At 38.7% G+C, this 20,504-nt stretch overlaps 1 protein-coding gene and 1 non-coding gene across 11 annotated transcripts in view; one reads left to right on the forward strand and one right to left on the reverse strand.

Annotated features, from left to right (window-relative positions):
* Positions 1-20,504, forward strand: part of SCMH1 (Scm polycomb group protein homolog 1) — a 137,205-nt gene that overhangs the window by 71,363 nt on the left and 45,338 nt on the right. For all 10 annotated transcript variants that reach the window (XM_037032488.1, XM_037032489.1, XM_037032480.1 and 7 more), the window contains 2 exons: positions 10,479-10,567; positions 13,566-13,809. In XM_037032488.1, coding sequence (XP_036888383.1) covers positions 10,479-10,567; positions 13,566-13,809 — 333 coding nt within the window. The remainder of the gene's footprint in view (positions 1-10,478; positions 10,568-13,565; positions 13,810-20,504) is intronic.
* On the reverse strand, positions 2,056-2,162 carry LOC118977689 (U6 spliceosomal RNA). The gene has a single exon (XR_005064583.1). It is a non-coding gene; the product is annotated as a U6 spliceosomal RNA (small nuclear RNA).

Raw genomic sequence — 20,504 nt, forward strand, 5'->3', positions numbered from 1 at the left:
GATAAACAGTGATGGAAGGAGACTTGACTTTGGGTGGTGAACACACAATACAGTATACAGATGATGTATCATAGAGCTGTACACTTAAAACCTATATAATTTTATTAACCAATGCCACCTCAATGAATTCAATAGAAAATAAAAAATAATTTAGAAGGTGCTCAATATCACTAATCTTTAGAGAAATTCACATCGAAACCGTGATGAAAAACCACTTTACACACATTAAGACTGATAGCCATTATCAGGTAAATAGAGAAAACAAGTGTTGATGAGGATGTGAAGAAACTGGAACTCTTGTGTATTGCTAATGAGAATATAAAATGGTGCAGCTACTATTGAAAATAATATAGCAATGCCTCAAAAAAAATTAAAAACAGAATTACCATATGATCCAGAAATTTCACTTTGGGGTATATAGGCAAAAGAATGAAAGGAGGGACTCAAACAGATGTTTGTATACCTATGTTTAGCTGTATTATTCACAATGACCAAAAGGTCAGAGCAACCTCAGTGTCAGCAGAAAAATGTGTAAAGAAAGTGCGGTATATACACACAATAGAATATTATTCAGCTTTTAAAAGGAAGGAAATGCTGATACAGTGTGGATAAACCTTGAAGACATGCTAAGTGAGATAAGCTCATTGCAAAGAACAAATGCTATATAATTTCATTTACATGAGGTACATAATGTAGAGAAATTCATATAGAGAAAATAGCATGCTGGTGGCCAGGAGCTGGGAAGAAAGCAGGGAATGGGGAGTTACTGTTTAATGGGTTGAGTTTCAGCCGAGGAAGATGAAAAGTTCTGGAGATGGATGGAAGTGATGGTTGTACAGCGTAAATGTGCTTAATGCCACTTTTGAGAAAGAGGGGAGATCTCTATCTATATACACATATAGCATACAGGAAATTGTATTTTTATATAACTTAATTTTATGAAAAGAAACAATGGGATGTTACACCAGAAAATAATGAAATGGTCATCTGTTGGGAGTGTCTGGGAACATGGTAGAAATTACAGGAAAGAGAGGGAGACTTCTCTGAGGATACCCTTTTATATTCTTTTGACTTTTGAATTATGTAAATGTTTTAGTTAATAAAGTTAAATCAAAAACAGATGTAGCATATCCTAAAATTGATTACAAGCAGCAACAAACTGAACTTTTCTTTTTTTTTAATTTTTTTTATTTAACTTTTGTTCAAGTACAGTTTTCTTTCTTGTATTCCCAGCCCTGCACCCCCCCAGTGCTCCCCATCCCCCTCCCATCTCTGCACCCCGTCTTAGTTATTGTCCATGTGTCCTTCATACTTATTCATGTGAGTCCATCCCCTTTTACTCTGTGCTTCTCTCCCCTCTACCCTCTGGACCCTGTCAGCACGTTCTGTATTTCAGTGTCTTTGGTTACATTTTGCTTGCTTGTTTGTTTTGTTGTTTACATTCCTGTTAAAGGTGATATCATATGGTATTTGTCTTTCACTGCCTGGCTTATTTCGCTCAGCATAATGCTTTCCAGCTCCATCCATGATGTTGCAAAGGGTAGGAGCTCCTTCTTCCTTTCTGCAGCATAGAATTCCATTGTGTAAATGTACCATAGTTTTTTGATCCAGTCATCGACCGATGGGCATTTAGGTTGCTTCCAACTCTTGGCTATTGTAAATTGTGCTGCTATGAACATCGGGGTGCATAGGTTCTTTTGGATTGGTGCTTCAGGGTTCTTAGGATATACTCCTAGCAGTGGAATTGCTGGGTCAAAAGGCACGTCCATTTTTAGTTTTCTTAGAAAATTCCATACTGTTTTCCATAGTGGTTGTACCAGTCTGCAATCCCACCAACAGTGAACTAGGGTCCCCTTTTCCCCACAACCTCTCTAGCACTTGTTGTTTGTTTCTTTGTTTATGATAGCCATTCTGACTGGTGTTAAGTGGTATCTCATTGTGGTTTTAATTTGCATCTCTCTGATAGCTAGCGATATCGAGCATCTTTTCATGTGTCTCTGGATCCTCTGTATGTCCTCCTTGGAGAAATGTCTGTTCAAGTCCTCTGCCCATTTTAAAAATATGGAACGCTTCACGAATTTGCGTGTCATCCTTGCGCAGGGGCCATGCTAATCTTCTCCGTATCGTTGCAATTGTAGTATATGTGCTGCCGAAGTGGGCACTGAACTTTTCATCAAAGGGATATCATAACCACATTGAAAAAAGAATTCAAATAACCTGAACACAGAACCTTCACAGTACACTTTTAATGGGGTGTATTAAAGAAAAAACAGAACTGCAAAGAAATTCTGACTTTTTCTTAATAATGTTAATGGTTTTGCCACGAACTGGAACTACTTTGTATATATTGAAGATAGAGCAAATGAGTAAATAAGATACAAATATGGAATAGGAGATGAAGAACCTTGCCATACAGGATTTTTGAATTGGAGTTATGTATATGAACTCTTAACTTTAAAGTTAAGAAACATTCAATTCAAATAATTCATATACAGGGATGGGCAAAAGTAGATTTATAATGCCATTGTGACATTCTTTTAAGTTAATAAAGCTGTTTTGTGTAATACTCATGAGCTGCGTGTCTTCTTCCATACAAACAACTGTAAACCTACTTTTGCCTACCTGTGTATGTGTGTGTCTGTCCCAACTCTGTCCATTGAAAAGGCCTAGAAACAATGACATCCCAAAGACACCTCAGAAGCAAAGAGCACACCTTGATTTTGGTTTCTAAATCCCATTCTCTACTAAGAGGAATTAAGCTCCTTGGAGAAATGGCTGATTCTAAGGCTGAGCAGAAGAGAGAATACAAGGTGACTCTGGAACATCTCTAGCCAGGAAGCAGAGAAGTCTCAAAGAATGATGGGGACATATTAAAAAGATGTAGGAACCAACTAATAAGAGTTCTTACTAACCAAAATTGAAACCATATGAGTGCCAAAAAGGACAATAAAAATAAAAGAACAGTGGTGATGGTATCCATGGATCCCTAGTGATACACAAAGAACAAAATCAGGAGTTTCAGGGAACAGTCTTCTTTATAGAATGCCAGCTAATAAGTATGGGTGGAATGGTAGAAAATTGCCATTTTATTGTTTCTTGGAAGGATAATCAATGAATTAAACTGGAGTGTAAAAAAGCTTATTGGAGAATAGAATATTCACATAGTCTCCAAGTTTCTTCCTACCAATTACCTGTTAATTACAAAGAGAAATTGCAGTGAGGGAATCTGTTAGCCACCCCCTAACAAGTCATTAAATTTAGTGTCATCAATAATTTGACAAATTGACAGTAGGTGCCTCTTGAAGTAAGGCAGTAAGAAGTACTCGACATCAGTTCTATAGTATTTATGCCAAAACTGTTCAGCATGAATGTAATCCTAAGAAAACATCAGAAAAGTTCCAAGTTGTGGGACATGCTGTAAAACGGCTAGTGCAGACTCTTCAAAAATACCAAATTTATGAAAAACAAACAAAAGGCAACAGTGCTATTGTAAATTAAAGGAGTCTAAAGAACATGACAACCAAATGCAATATGTGATTCTTGATTGGATCCTGTATTTTAAAAACAGTTACAAAGAACATTTGGGGAACAATTGAGAATATCTTTAATTAAAATTCTTGGGTATGGTAATATTGCAGTGTTAAAGGAAAATGTCCTTATTCTGAGGACAAAGGTACTGACATATTTAAGGGTGAAGTGTCATGATGTCTGTAATTTGCACATAGTTCAGAGGAAAAGTGTGTGTAGGTATATGGAGACAAAATGGCAAAATGTTACTAGTTATTGAATCTAGGTGAAGGGTACATAGTTGTTCATATACTGTTTTTGCTACTTTTCTCTAGGTTTAAAATTTTTCAAAATAAAAAGTTTAAAATAAGTTATGTATATAATTATACATATATATGTGTGTGTGTTCATGTTCCCCAGGCCTCCTCTGGACCTCTCCCCAGAGTTGCTGAATCAGAATCTCTAGGTAATGGGGCTTGGGATTCTGCATGGTAAATAGCTCTCCCGAGACTCTAATGCAATTGGTCTGTATTTGGGAAGCATTGCTCCAGAAGAGCATTTTTCTCCATTAAAATCTTGTATGGTTTGTGTGTGTGTGCATGTGTTTGTTCTGTTCACACAGGAACGTTCATTACTCCCTTGCAGAATCCTCTCAGGGGGGATAAAGGTGAAAAGGCAGAATGGTTCACCGGTGAAGCTATCTCAGTGCTGCCAACCTTTCCCTCCCATCCCCTTGTTTTACTGACCTCTTCTACTACTCAAGACTGTGATTATTCTAAACAGGGCTGTCTGGGTCACTAGTTCTCAAACTTAGTTGCCAGTGGAATCACTTAGGGGATTCTTAAAATGTTCAGTGCTAGGTCTTGGATCAGTTAAATCAGAATTTCTGGGGTGATGCTGATGTATTCTTTGATACCCGCAGGGCATTCCAGTGTCCAGGTGTGAGAGTCACTGATATAGATAGAGTAGAAGCTGACCTCCAGTGAGGCCACTAGCCAATTATGTCAGGATCCTAGTACAAACACCCTGCTCAGCAGACTTGGTCACGTGCTCTGGTGTGTATGTGCTACATTGACTTGAAAGGAACCCTTTGTATGTTCCTATCACTGATAGCCTTCTCACTTGCTAAGTAGCCTCCAGGTCCTGTCAATTAAAAGAGGGATTTAAAAATCCACATCTTACTTTCTGGTCACAGAAATTTGACTTCTGTTAATAGAAGTGGGGGTGGGGGAGAAAAGTTTAGAGAGAAGTGACTTTAACCATGCTGACTTAAATGCTTATTTTATAGAGTTAATTTGTACAATATTTACTGAGCTCCCTTTTTTTCTGCAGCAAGGCCCCTGGCATCAGGCAATGCCAGAACCATCTATACCTATGCCTATCTCAAGATTAGTCACAACTCCCGCCCTCAAATTAAATTGAGTTAACTTGTGTTTGAGTCTGAACATGGAAGTGTAGCAGCAGCAAAGTGGAGATGAGTCCTATCAGAACTAAATCCCAAGAGTCCTCCCCTGGTACAATGATTTCTTCAGGGAAGACTTCTCAGTATCTCCCTTCCAGTTCTGCTTCTTACCTCTCTGAGTCCAGGGTAACATTTAGATGGGCCACCAAATGTCAGTCTGGAAGCACTGCTTTAATTCATTGTCCTCATCTGACAAATACAGAAACAAGGAAAGGGAAATGAGTTGCCCAAAGGTGTACAGTGCATGACATATCTCTCTACATATATCTGTGTGTGTACATGTAGCTAAAGCTCCTCTTGGGGGAGAGTGAGTTGGGAGTGTCATGCAATCACCTTGACAGCCATAGGGTCTAATAATTTCCCGAAGCTTGGAATTATGCAGAACAATGGCGGGGTGGGAGGTAGGGCCCCCACTGTGGTTCCTGGTGTGAGTGCTGTTCTGATACCTGCCACCAGAGGGCAGGGACTAGGATTGGATTCTAGACCTGTTCGACGTTGGAGTTCAGAGCTTCATCAGAGCACTGTTAAATTTGAACAGCTGGACCCTAACCTAGTCAGTAGTCCCACCATCTGGGGAGCACCTGGAAGCTCTTTATAACTGGTTCCATATCAATATTTTTAAGGTAAGCACTGAACACTTGCACCATGCCTAGGTTTAGAATTAAAGAGGTCTGGCTTTGTAATATTCACCCAGCCACTTATTAGTTTAATTGTGTCACCACTGATAAGTTACTTTACCTTGACTTTTAACCTTGAGTCTCAATGGCGTCATTTGCCAGATCATTAGTAAACTCTGCCACGCGTGTTTTTTGTGAGGATTAAATGAAGTCACATGATAAAACATCCATCAATTCCTGGCTCCCATTTAATAAGTGGAGATTTCCTCTTCAGTAAAATTCTTATGAAGCTTATATTTGAGTTGGAAAATGGAAAATACATACACATTATAAAGAAAAAAGAAAGAAAATGCAGGCAGTGATAAAAGCTGAGGATAAATAGAAGGCAGAAGGATTTAAGGTGCTATCTTAGATAGGACAGTCTAAGAATGCCTCTCTGAGGAGTTGAGATTTCAGCAAAGAACTAATCCTGAGGATCTGAGGAAAGGGAAGGGTGCTGTGGCAGATGGACGCAGCTTGATGTGTTTGAGGAAGAGAAAGACCAGGGCGTGGGGCACCAGGCAGTGATAGGAGATGAGTTATGAGGAGTAAGCAAGTTCCAGACAGTGTAAGTGTTGTTAGCATGTGTAAAGAGTTCAGCGTTATTTTGTGTTATGGGATAGGAGCATAAGAATGTAGTCTGATTTATATTTGAAATAACATGAACATGTTATTCTGGCTGCGGTGTGGAGAACAGACAGCAGGAAGCAAAAGTAGAAGCCGAGAGTCTAGATTACAAGTCTGTTGCAGTAGCCTAGGCAAACTCTGACGGTGGCTTAGGTTAGGGTGATTAGTAATGGTCAGGAATATGTAATAGTGAGAAATGGTTTGAGTTAGGGTAGATAAGATGAAAGAGCCATCAAGACTTGTTGATTAATAGCAAGGGAGGAATCAAGAGTGACTTCGTGTAGGCTTTTTGGTCTGAGTACCTGGGTTTAATAAGTGGTGACATTAACTGAGATGAGATGACTGGAGGAAAAAACAAGTTTGGAGGGGGAAGCAAGGTCGAGATTCTGTTTTAGACCTATTCATTTCAAGAATTTGTGGCATCCATGTAGAATTATAGGATAAGGCGGTTGGAAGTAAGAGCATGAAACTCTGGGCAGAGGTGTGGGCTGGAGATGTAACTTGGCAGTTGTTATTTGACAGGAAGAGAGTGGGGACCAAGAAAGGGCCAGGCCCTGGGGTTCTCCCGCCTTTAGAGATTAGGATCTCTTACCCGCCTGTCCTTTTCCTTGCAAATGCCCCAGGCCATTGTCTAATTTGAAGAGACCTTCAAATTATTTTTTATTCTTCTCTTCCTGCTTTCACAAATGTATGACTTCAACTCTTTTTTACCAAAAGAGACAGTATGGAAGAACTGAGTGAAGAAATATTTGAAGATATTTATGTGATGATTAATAATAAGGGCTGTGGAGACAGAGGAGTTAGATTTAAATCCTGCCTTGTAAATATTTTACTTAAGTAAAATTGTAACCTTGAATATTTTACTTCTCTAACCTCAGTCTTTTCATCTATAATATTAAAAATAATGGATAGCATTTATCTAATACTTACTATATACCAGGCAGAATTTTACGTTCTACACATGTAACCCTTAGAACAACCCACGGAGGCAGTTACCACTCTTCTTGTTGAGGGAACTAAAGCCAGAGAGAGGTTTCATAATTTACCAGGCATGCACCAGGTTGAGTGTCAGAGCTAGTTCAGAGTCCAGGCGGCCTCCTCGCTCCGGAGCCAGTGCTCCCTTGCTGTGTCTGGCTCACGGAGTTGCAGTAACAATTAAATGAGATAACCTACTCCAAGTGCTTGTTGGAGAGCTGGATGGAAAGGCCTAGGGCTCGAGTCCAACTCTGTGGAACCAACTTACATCACACTGAACACATTTCCTAGCCTCTTTGGACTTCAGTTTTGTCATCTGTAATATAAAATGAATTTGGAGCAGGGTGGATAGTCCCACAGTACCTTGGGAGTTGAAGATAAGGATCCTTGGTACTTCCTTGGGTTGTTAACATTTCTGCTTTGCCCTTCTACTATTGAAGAAGCTTGCTAGGAGGTGTAGAACATGCTAGTTGAGAACCAGGAGGTCTGGAATAAAGCCATCATATATTGAAATCTGCCTCCATCACTTATCACCTTGGATAAGCTACTTCTCTTGAGTTTCTGTCTCATCATCTGCAAACTAGGGATAATAATAGAGTATACCTCATGGTACTATTTCAAATACCCAGTAAGAAACTGCATGTAAAATATTTACTACATTAAAAGCAGTCAGTACATATTAGCTATTATAATATTATTATAGGGTTTCCCAAAGCTGAGAGGATTTTTTTAGTTCTTCAAGTTCCAGGTGAGAAAGACATCCCTCAGTAACCTGGTCCTAAAAATTGGAATTGGGTGTCACATGGTGAGGCTCTCCAGTGTTGGGAACCTAGGGCCTGAATACGATACTTCTAATTGCGCAGGTACTTCTCCCTACTCCTCTCTTTTACCAAGATGTAGGGAGCATTTTTCTAGAACAGCTGTGCTTCACTTTGCCATTTCCACAGATGTACTGAACCACTCGTGGCAGATCTGCTCTAAGTTTGGCTTGCTTCAACCTTTCCCTGGCTTAAGGGGAGTTGTTTTTCCCACAGACAGACCAGGCCTGTATCTGAGTTTTTGGAGAGATTTAATTGTCTTCTTTTAACCATGGTCAGAGGAAGAGTAGTAGCCAACACTCTGGGCAGTGAGTGCAAAAACCCAGTTCAAATCGATTTAGAGGAGAGAAGAAGGAGGAGATGGGGAATTGCTGACTTATGTTAACTGAGAAGTCTAAGGCCTGGTGTTGAGTGTGTGTCTGGACATGGGGTTCTAAACATCCTCATGTCTTAACCGTGGCCGGGTAGATTGGTTGTTTAGAGAGTCATCCCAATATGCCAAGGTTGAGGGTTCGACCCTCTGTCAGGACGCACGCAAGAAACAACCAATGAACGCATAAATAAGCAGAACAACAAACTGATGTTTCTCTCTCTCTCTTTCTTTCAAAATCAATATAAAATAAGTAAGTAAATACTCTCATATCTCTCCATTATTTGCCCACCTTGGCTTTATTCTCAGTTTTGTTCCCCATGCAGCAGTGCCAAGTGAACAAACATCTCTCTTGCCATGGTCTCAGATAAAAAGACTCTGTCCTCCAATATGCATATATCATATCAGAAAACAGTTGACCCCACTTGGGATATACATGTAGACTTTTGGTCTGGGGGAATCTAATCCTCTTAAATGGCATTATTTTCCTTTCCGTGGTCAGGTAGGTAGAACCATGTGCCAGACATTCCCAACAAAGCACATAGATTAGGATAGGGTTTTTTCCAAAAGGCAAAAAAGCTAGACAAGCAAAAAAGTAAGTGGTACAGTTTTAGGTGAGGAGCGTCCGTAATGCTGTCGCCACTGTTGATGTGAGCGAGCCATCCCAAGAAACCGGACTTTGGGAAGCTTGGCTTAGTCTAGCCAGCTTTGGGACTACAAGTTTAAACCATAATAGGATGATAACTCTCCTTCCATATTCTTCTCTCTTCTCACCTCTTCCTTGTTAATTATAGTTATTAATGAATACTTAAGCCCCAAAACCGATTATTCCTTTTTCATTTTATCTACATACCGATAGTTTAACCTAGTGGTTAAGAGTATGGACTTAAGGGTCAGATAGCTTGGGTTTTGATACTTGGTCATTTGCTCACTTAGAAATCTTAAGCAGTTTACTTTGTACTTCTTTTCTCATCTACAAAATGAAGATAATGTCTACCTCACTGGGATGTCTTGAGGATTAGGTAGTCAGTGGAAAGTGATTGGCACAGTGTTTGGCACACAAGAAAGAGTTCAATAATATCAGTTTCTATTGTAATTTTCCAGGTCTGAAGCTTTGGTCCAGCCTATTGTTCTTTTGTCAGGAATGGGAAAACTGAGGTACGCTGGGAGACTATCAAAAAGGACTAGATTGTGGTATCAGGAGAGAGAGTTGAAGCCAAATTGAAAGAAGTACTGGGAGCTTCTTTCCACTAATTGGAAGAACTAACTACAATTACCATCTTATTTTTGTAGTTTATTAATGGTACATTCTTACTGACTTTACTGAATGACAGTGAACAATTAACATCTCCAGCTTTTTACTTCTTTTGTAAAATTAATAGTTTTGGATAGGGTGATCCCTTTCATCTTCATAATTTCCTGATCCTTAGTTGTTTCAAGTAAAAATTAATATCAAAAAGTGTTTGTACTGTGTGTGTGTGCGTGTGTGTGTGTGTGTGTGAAAGAGAAGTGAGAGAGAGAGAGAGAGAGAGAGCACACTAGAGAGTGAGAAAGCAAGAGAGAGAGAATAGTGGGTTTATGTTGAGATAAACCAAAACAATTCATTTGTCTATTGGGTTAATCAGTTGACATATTTAGTGTCGTCTTAAGAGATTATTAAGAAGAATAACTTTCATACTCTACTGTCTAGACAGTTTCTAAGTGTTTGTTAATCCTCTCACATCTATTTTGGATTTTTCAAGGAAAACTTTTTAGGCACTATGATGAATAATCCGTGTTACTTATCTCAAAGTCAGGACACTTGGCTAGGGACTTTGTTCCACCACTTACTTTGCAACATTACACTTGGGCAAGTTACATTCCCTGTATGTGCCTCACTTCCCCATCTGTCTAATGAGGCATTTCTTCTATTTAACCTTTAAGTCCTTTCCTAACAGTCTATGATTCTGTAACTTATCACAGTATAGGTTGTGGAGGAGTAGCTGAATTCCAAGGGGAAAACTTGATAATGTCTTTCCCTTTGAAACGTATCGTTCATCTGTTGCCTATTATGTTTGCTGCAGGATTTCGGCTGAATGCCTCCTCTTGGCCCATGTTCCTTTTGAAGACGCTAAATGGAGCAGAAATGGCTCCCATCAGGATTTTCCATAAGGTAGGGCGTTCCTCAGATACCACCAACTCCAAACTGCTTAAAATCAAATGCTTGCACCCTTTAAATTGCTGAGCCTCTGGTGTCTATATGATATTTATGGCCTGAGGATGCCTTCTGAGAAACTAGTTCCGCAGAAGGAATGTTGAGTGCCGTGTGGAGCGGCAGTTGTCCCCAAAGGAATATTAGACTCTAAATTATGAGTCCTGATTTTTGGGTCCCAGCTCTACGACGGGACATGTGAGAGGCAACCACACCTTGATGTTTCTCTCTCTCTCTCCCTCCTTTTCCCTCTCTCTATAAATACATTTTTTAAATGTATTTATTGGTAAAACATATAAAATGTGACGCAAATCTAAAGGAGTGGTTCTTGTTATAGGTCTTGGAACTTCATAACATTCATATACTAAAGGAGGAGAAAGAGACAATTTTTGAGTGCCTACAGTAAGTTTAGAGCTTCTATACACTATCTCACTTAATACCCACGTGTGGATAAAGCTGATCAAGCATTGCCTATAACTGTATAAAAAATCATAACCACAAAAGTGATTAATTCTCAGTATAACAGTATGGAACTAAATTATCAAATACCTATTAACTCAGGAGCAATCAAAATATTCCAAATAAAGTCCTTGTATTGTTTACGACTAGATAAAGATGAGTTTTAGACTTATTGATGCCAACTATACAATTTTAAGGGGATCCACTGAAAGTTTATAAATAGAATAGTTAACATCTGAATCAATGGGGGATGGAGGGATGAAAATTCAGCCAATTTTAAAGGAGAAAAAAGAACCTTAAAAATCAAGTAAAATAGAAATGTAGGCAATATAAATAGTTATAATAAATATATAATTTGCCCTGGCTGGTGTAGCTCAGTGGTTGAGCATGGGCCTGCAAACCAAAGGGTCACCAGTTTGATTCCTAGTCAGGGCACAAACCTGGATTGCGGGCCAGATCCCTAGTACGGGGTGTTCGAGAGGCAACCACACATTGATGTTTCTCTCCCTCTCTCCTTCTCCACCCCTCTAAAAATAAATAAATAAAATTTTTAAAAAATAAATATATTGTTTATCACAGGAAATGAGCTTGAACTCATCAATTCAGTTAGACAGATTAGATTGTTCTTAAATTTAACTACATGCTATTACAAAAGACCCTGATAAAATACGCTACAAAAATCTTGAAAGTAAAAGAACACGAACTATATACTAGGCAAACCTTTATCAAAATAATGTCACTATTAACTATACTGAAGTCAGACAAAGAAGATTTTGAGGCTAAAATGCATTTAAAGAGCTCACTATCTAATGATAAAAAAGTACAATTCACCAAGAAAATAAAAGTTATAGCCCTGGCTGGTGTAGCTCAGTGGATTGAGCGTGGGCCTGTGAACCACACAATTGCGGTTCGATTCCCAGTTAGGGCACATGCCTGGGTTGCGGGCCAGTTCCCACCAGGGGACTCAGGAGAGGCAACCATACATTGATGTTTCTCTCCTTCTCTCCTTCCTTTCCTCTCTAAAGATAAATAAATAAAATCTTTAAAAAAAAAAGAAAAGAAAAGTAAAGTTATAAATATACATGCTCCTAAAAAATAGCCTCAAAGTATATAAGGTAAAATTTTTCAGAATTACATGGAAAAATTGTAAAATCACTAGGGGATATTTTAATACATATCTCTGAATAATTGATAAATCAAACAGACAAAATTGGTGTATCAGTCAATATATGCTGAGCAGGATTAAATTAGCTAATCAATTTGTAAAAATCAGTTGCATTCTTATTTAACAAATGGCTTGAAAATAAAAATTATAAAAAATATTTATAATAGCAGTAGTTAAAATGTGCCTAGAAAATGTTAGTAAAAAGCATGAATTTTTTATAGAGTGAATTTCAAAGTATACATTAAAGAATACTTAACAAATTGGAAATGCTATTATGTTTATGGATTGGGAAGGTTCAATATTATACATACAGAGTTTATTTTTCTGAAATTAATCTATAAATTCATTAGGATTCCAGTCAAAATCCAAATAGAGTTTTTCTGTGAAACTTGAAAAGCTGATTTTAAAATTCATAAAAAAGAGCAAGGATAATGAATAGCCAGAACAATATTGAAGAATTACAGAATAGGAGGACTTTTTCTTTCAGATGTCCATTTAATGAGACTATGTTACCTGACAGGATTAAACAGCAAAACCAGGGTAACAGAACAGAGTGTACAACACTTTTTTATGACTTTACTCTTGCAGTTACATTGCAGTTCAGGAGGGCAGGGAGCAAGAGAGAACACTGCTAGACAGAGTATACTATGTCACAATCACTTTGGAAGGCAGTATAACAATATTGAATAAAGCAGAAAATGTGTATAGCATATAACCCAATAATTTTACTCCTAGGTATTATATATCCTAAAGAAACCCTGCCACACATGTAAAAGGAACAAGTGTAAGAATGGCCATTAAAATTTATTTTGAAATAGTAAACAGTTGGAAAAAAACTTAAATGTCCACCAACAGAATGACTAAATTGTGATATATACATATAATGGAATACTGTTAGTAATTAAAATGAACAGGAACTACATTTATCAACATGGATGAATTTCAGAGACATGATGTTGAACAAATAACTTATAGAATGGTATGTACAGTGTAATGTTACCTATATAAAATTTAAAACATGCAAATGGATATGTACATATATGGTAAAATATAAAAACATACATGGGTAATGGGATAGAGGAAGGGCACAAAAGGAGGTTCAGCTTTATCTGTTACCTTTTACTTCTTTAAAAAATACTAAAGCAAAGAGGTCACAGTGTTAGGATTAACAAAGTGGTTCTTCAGTATTCTTTGACATTCATTTGGAAGAGTAAATCTCCATTATCAGTTTTAGATAGCAGTCCCTGTTTAGTCATCCAAGTGACGTAGCAGGCTTTTGGCATACACGGCCTTTCTCTTTGTGCCTAGGTCTGTATATTTCCATTTCTCATCTAGGAACCACCATCACCTTCCCACAACTTCTTCAAAACGGGAATGAAGCTAGAAGCCGTGGACAGGAAGAACCCTCATTTCATTTGCCCAGCCACTATTGGGGAAGTGAGGGGCTCAGAGGTGCTTGTCACTTTCGATGGGTGGCGAGGAGCCTTTGACTACTGGTGCCGCTTCGACTCCCGCGACATCTTCCCTGTGGGCTGGTGTTCCTTGACTGGAGACAACCTACAGCCGCCTGGCACTAAAGGTAAAGATCCATCTATGAGTTACTGAAACCAGGACCCAAACTGCTTGTGAAGATCACCTAGATCTCTCGTAATAAGCATATCTCCACAATAAACCTCACTAGTAGGCAGAGGAGAGCAGGGTGAGCAACTGACGTAAAAACCAAAGTCTACCTGACAGTAATTAGAAACAGTAAGAATAAAATGTCAAATGAAGGTAGGCGTGGAGTTTGTGATAAAATAAGTAATTCCTTTCTCTAAATGTCTTGGATTATTCTCAACAGCTAGCTTCTCATCTCTCTTATTTTCATCTCTAACCTATTTCAGAGTTTGCGTGGTGTCATTTTCTAGGTGCACAGCTTCCTTGGTTCTTTGGGCCTTTTATATGAGCTGGAGGAGCACTGTGTTATAAACATACCTGAGAAGCACTGGAGCAGAGCGGGAAAGGCGTGGGCTTTGTCGTAAGCTGGACTAGGTTTGCGTTCCAGCTGCGTGACTTTGGTCAGCTAGTTCACCTCTCCAGACCTCACATTCCTCCTCTGTAAGAGAATACCTGCCTGCCTCATAAAGTTACTGTGAGGGATTAATGAGATTACATGGGTAAATTGCTTACATAAAATCTTGCAAAAAGTAAGTGCTAAATAAATGTTTTGATTGTATTATTGCTGTTAATATAGTAATTGTATATTATATTTATTACAATTGTGCTATGTTTTTACTATATCATAATATGCTATGTTATCATTATTATAATACTATTATAAAAATAACTGCTACTAATGACAGAAAAAATATATAAACTACTAGAATAGTACTACAGAGTAATTAAATAGTAAACGGTATTACTAATAATGATAATGTTGGAAAATATCCAGGATACAGTTTGAGATAGATGCTCTTAATAAAGGGAGTAATATGAATCTTATCCCCTTAAGTCTAAAAAGTAGTGATGAATCCGAGAGAATAGAAAGTCGTCCTTTGTATCGTCTATAGGTCTCTTCTAAACATTTACTGGATTCATTCATTGAATTAGCCAACTGTTTATTGAGCACCTAACTCTGAACCAGCCTGAGGACCCAGCAGTTAGAAAGATGAACAACATTCATGCATTCATGGCACATCCATTCTGCTGGGGTGAGATAGTAAGCACATAAATCAAGTAATAAATGAGGCAATTTCAGACATACAATTCTCCTAAGGAAATAAAGTATGATAAGATAGTGATTGTGAAGGGAGTTTTTAAATGTTTAGCAGCTTCATGAAAGTAGAAAGTAAAATAAATTGAAAATACATAAAATGTACAATTTGAAAAGTTTTGACATGTGTATGCATCCATGAAACCATTACTATAATCAAGATAATGAATATATCCATCAACCCCCAAAGTTTCCTGGTTCCTCTTTGTGAAGCGGCAGCTTCTTTAGATACAACGTCTTTTAAAGAAAATTTGTCTGAAAAGGTGATGTTTGAATTGAATGGTGAGAAGGAGCCATTCGGGAAAGAGAATTCCAAGCAGGCATTTTCTATTCTCGTGGGTACTGTATGTACCCACGAGAAAGAAGACATCTGTCCACACAAAGATGTGTGCTGGGGCAAACACACCAGTGGTGCTGGGAACGACCACTGCAACTGTATGCAGTGAGCCGTGTGGTGGGGAGAGTGGCACAGTCTGAAATAGGGCCTCGTGAGCCAGAGTGGGAACTCAGATTTTATTATAAACATCGTAGGGAATCATTAGAGGGTGCTATATAGGAGATGTGACAAAGCTGATTTACTTTTTCAAAGTCACCTGAACTTATATCCTTAATATAAAGGAATATGTAACTCAACAATAAAAAGACAACCCAGCCCTGGCTGGTGTAGCTCAGTGGATTGAGCGCAGGCCTGCGAACCAGAGTATCGCGGTTCGATTCCCAGCCAGGGCACATGCCTGGGTTGCAGGCCAGTTCCCAGCAGGGGACCCATGAGAGGCAACCATACATTGATATTTCTCTCCCTCTCTCCTTCCCTTCCCTTCTAAAAGATAAATAAATAAAAATTAAAAAAAAAAAAAAAGACAACCCAGCCCTGGCTAGTGTTGCTTAGTGTTTGGAGTGTCATCCCATAACCAAAAGGTTGCAGGTTCAATTCCCAGTCAGGGCACATACCTAGGTTGCTGTTCATCCTTGGTCCAGGCACCAGCATGTGTGACCCCTGGTCCCAGTGTGGACCCCCAATCTGGATACATGTAAAGGCAACCAATTGATGCTTTTTGCACTGATGTTACTCTCTCTCCCTTCCATTACCTCTCTCTCTCTCTCTCTCTCTCTTAAGAAAAAAAGACAACCCATTTAAAAAAAATGAGCAAAGGGTTTGAATGGCCAATAAGTACTTGAAATGATTCAACATCATTAGTCAACAGGGAAATGTAAATCAAAGCCACAATGAGACATCACCTCACACCCATGAGTATGGCTGTAATCAAAATGTGGAGAAATTGGGACTTTTGTACATAACTAGTAAGACTGTAAAATGCTGCAGCCCCTGTGGGAACAGTTTAGAAGTCACTCCAAATGTTAAACATAGAGTTACTTGTGACCCAGCAGTTCTACTTGTGGATATATACCCAAGAGAATAGAAAACATATGTCCGCACAAAAATGTGTCATTAATGTTCAAGGCAGCATTATTCATTATAGCAAAAAATTGAAATAACCCAAATATTTAACCTCTGATGAATAGATAAGTAAAATGTGGTATATCCATATGAAGTAGTATTTGGCAATAAAAAGGAATGAAGTCCTGATGCATGCTACAACATACATGTATCTTAACAACATTATGGTAAGTGAAAAAAACAGTCACAAAAGACCACAGATCATATAATTGCATTTATATGAAATGTCTAGAATAGGCAAAAACAAAAAGGAAAATTAGTGGTTGTCAGGGGGCTAGGGGGGAGGAGAATAACTAATAGGTACGGGGTTTCTTTTTGAGATGATGAATATGTTCTAAAATTAAATAGGGATGATGTTTGCACAATTCTGAATTATATACTTTAAAAAGGGTGCATTTTATGGTATGTAAATTATACGTCAACAAAGCTGTTATTTAAAAAAATCACTTGGGTTGCTCTGTGGGGAATGGGTTGTACTGTGGTATCTATGGAGAAGGGAAAGGCAAGAGCGGTTTGAATTAGGTTGGTGGCACTGAGATGGAGGGGACTTGAGGGGGGGTTGGGGGAAATGAGACACACATCTTGCGTCAGGAAAGTGCTGCTACCCCTCTACATGCTTTAGGAAACAAGTGCCCTGGGATTGGTGTGAGAAGTTTGTTGCAGTCCCTCTGCAGGCCCTGTGAGAGAGCTCTGTGGACGCAGCAAGAAAAGTGCCTTGGAAGCTGTAGCAGAGCCATTTTTGTTTACTTGAGACTAAAACAGAATAAGCTTTGTTGATCCAGGCTATATTCAGTGAGGTTTATTTTCTTATTTTCTTGCCTAGAGAACTCTTATTTTGACCGGTGACTCTCTTACAGCAGTTAGGCAGTTCTCAGACCCAGAAGAGCTGAGAGTCTGTGTCCAAGAATTGCTGGACATGCATTCCTTTCTGACTGCACACCATGCTGATAAGAAATATGACTCGCTGTGTGGTTGATGCTTACAGAGGTATTTGCTGACTGTTTTCCTTTCCAATTCTGTGTGTCTCTTAGATTTTTAACAGAGATTACCAGAAGGACCAGGCTCAGTAGGTAGAAAGAGACCATCCACTTGGCATTTCCAGACCAGGTCCTTCGGTCATCATCATTCCGGCAGCCAGGTCATTTCCTCCAGCAACTTCCTTCTTCCCTACCCCACACCCACAGTAGGTTCTGTAATGTAACTTTCAGTAACAGCAGAACTTCAGCCATCTCACTGTCCTGGCTAAGGAACAAGTGATACAATGTGGAAAAAATGTGATTACTCACTTCATTTCACAAAACAAGATGTTCTCTGTATATGTAAGCCTGTTCTCTTTCTAATCACGAGATCTCCTTTATTTCTACCTTCTGGTCATTAGTATGCAAATGTGAAAAAATTGAAAGTGGTATGAAATTGTTTCTTGCTTGCAGTAAGTAGGAAAAAGTACCAATGTTTTTTAATGTTCTTTTACACATGTTATTTCATTTTATCTTCCTGGTAACTCTGAACTAAACATAATTATTTTGGGATGCATTTTATTTATGAGAAAAGTAAAGTTAAAGGATTAAGTGGCTTGACTTTGTTGGTATCTGAGTCTAGAGGGAAGGCTGTGGAGATCTTTCAGTAGAACCAGACTTCAGGGCCATCACTTTGAGTCATATTGCCCTTGCACTTCTCCCTTCCACTGTCCCCATTCTCCTCTGGGCTCTCTTTAAAATTTCATTTCAGACTCTGGATCTTGGCTTCCAGATCCTGATACAAAATAGGAAAGAAGCAGTGTAGTGTAACATTAGAGCATTGAACTGGGGGTCTAATCCCAACTGGGCCACAAACTTGTTTTATGTCTTTGTACAAGTCATTACAAATCTGAGAGGTTCAACTAGATGATCCCTGAGGTGCCTTCCATCCCTGCAGTACTGTATAGTTTCCTGATCTTGGGGATGGGTAACAGGTGACTCCTGTGACTGTCCCCTACTTGATTCCAGATCCCTCAGCTCACCTCCCACCTAGCTCTGCCCTCCAGCCATACTGGGATCTGCCTTTCTAAGCTGTTTCTCCCTCGCTTTGCCAGCTGTTTCTCCTTTGCTAAGCCAGATCCTTTTTAGCTTCTAAACTCCTGGGGCCAAGCCAACTTTGATGGAGAGCCTTGCAACTAATCCAGGGTACTTGGTTATAAAAGGCAACAGCTTTTTCTTTTCTTTTCTTTTCTTTATTTTTTTAGCTCATCACTTTTTGTCTGTGTAATTTTAACATGAAACAGAGGTATGCATTATTTTCTAAATTTAAGAAATCAAATAAAAAGTTCAATCCATTTGGCATAACCATTAATGCTAATTGGGCCTTTAGACATCTTAATAATCCATTTAACTCACCCTTGCTCCAATTTCAGGCTGGACAAGCCAGTTTCAGATTTTAGGTTAGCTTCTTATGTAGTTTTACGACAGTAAGAGAACGTGAGATGTAAGCTATTTCATGTTCATATTTTTATTAAAAATCTATTGTGTTCTGTATTATATGTAAATCTTTTATGATTTCATATAGTGTAATCTGAGTCTGGCTGCTCTCCATGTGCTGTTAGAAACATAGGGTCCGACAGAAGTGCTGAGCACACCTACTGGAGTAAATGGTCAGCTGAGGCTCCTTTGCCCTGTCTGTCTGCCCTTTCTACCTGTGGCATTGTACATAGAGAAAACAGAGAGAAATCGGATTCACTGCTGTGCTGGGTGTGCAGGAGTGTTACCATGGTCTGGGGAGTAAGAATTTGATGCTAAAAACAAAACTATCAGAATGTTTCTCTTTTTTCCTGTGAAACTTTTAAAAAGTATTTCCCTTAACTGCATAAGAAACTACACTATAATCACTTTGTTATTCTGGGTTAGAAAGAGGGTTGCTTACAGTGTTATCCTAAACTATACAAGGAAAAACTGAGGCACAGGCAAGGATAACACAACCAGTGCTAATCTGTGGGTCACAGCACGTAGGTCAAGGGATGGACTGTCTAATTTTATGCAACGAACCAGCGATTCATTCAACCAGCCATTTGATAGTTCTAACTATCAAATCACAACTAAGTGCTGATCATTGAGTCAGTTGATAGGGGATTCTGCCTTTAGAGTTCACAGTTTTGTGGGCATATAGACCAATAGACAATTACAACTTGGTAGTAATAAAGTTCAAAAGGGCGCCTAACCTACATTGGAGAATTGGAAGTTGGAGGTCAGGGAAGACTTCCAAATGAAGTGACATATAAGCTGAAACCAGAAGACTGGGGAGAGAGAGAAAGCATTCTGGCTAGCAGAGAGAACAAATCAATGGAGGCCCAAGATTTTTTAAAAATGTAGTCAAGGAACTAAAAAATGTTTAAGTGGCATATTTGTAGGGCGTAAGGAGAGGAAGGCACAGGAAACGCACAGCTTCCCTTTAGATCATTTTAAGGATCCAAGTCTTTACCCCAAGAGCAAGGAGAACCATTGAATGAGCTTTAATTAGTGGAATTACAGGTCAGATTTGTGTTTCAGAAGAAGCAATCTGGTAGCAGCGAAAGGATAGGTGACTTCCAGGAGCTGAAGGCAGAGGGGAGAGTTAACAAGCCGTTAGGTATTCCAGGTGAGGTAAGGGATTGAGGCAGCAACACTGTGGTGACGGAGATAGGATTGGGAGCAGAATCTTTGACTAAAGAAGTCAGAATGCGAGTTCTTAAAGTTTATCCTAACAGCCATCACAACTATTTATTTAACAAGTATCTACCAATGTAACATGTAAAATAATGCTAGTTTTTGCAGTATAAACATTAATAAGGGAGCTAAAATTCTCCTTTCTGCCATGTCTAGAAAGTTAGGATTTATTCCTACCTGCAGTCCTTATTAAATGGAGCTAATATATTACCTTCATCTTTATATCCCCAGTGCTCGACACACAATTATTCAATAATATTTGCTGAGTGAAATACATCATGCTGTATTTTCTGATTTCATTTCTGTTATCACCTAAAGCTATTATTCACTTAACTGTAAAAGTGAGAGTGCTACTGCAATTTTAATAAATTAAAAGTTATTTAAACTGT

This window comes from Sturnira hondurensis, unplaced genomic scaffold (genome assembly GCF_014824575.4).
Source record: "Sturnira hondurensis isolate 20B ecotype Veracruz unplaced genomic scaffold, ASM1482457v3 Scaffold0021490, whole genome shotgun sequence".
NCBI lineage: Eukaryota > Metazoa > Chordata > Mammalia > Chiroptera > Phyllostomidae > Sturnira > Sturnira hondurensis.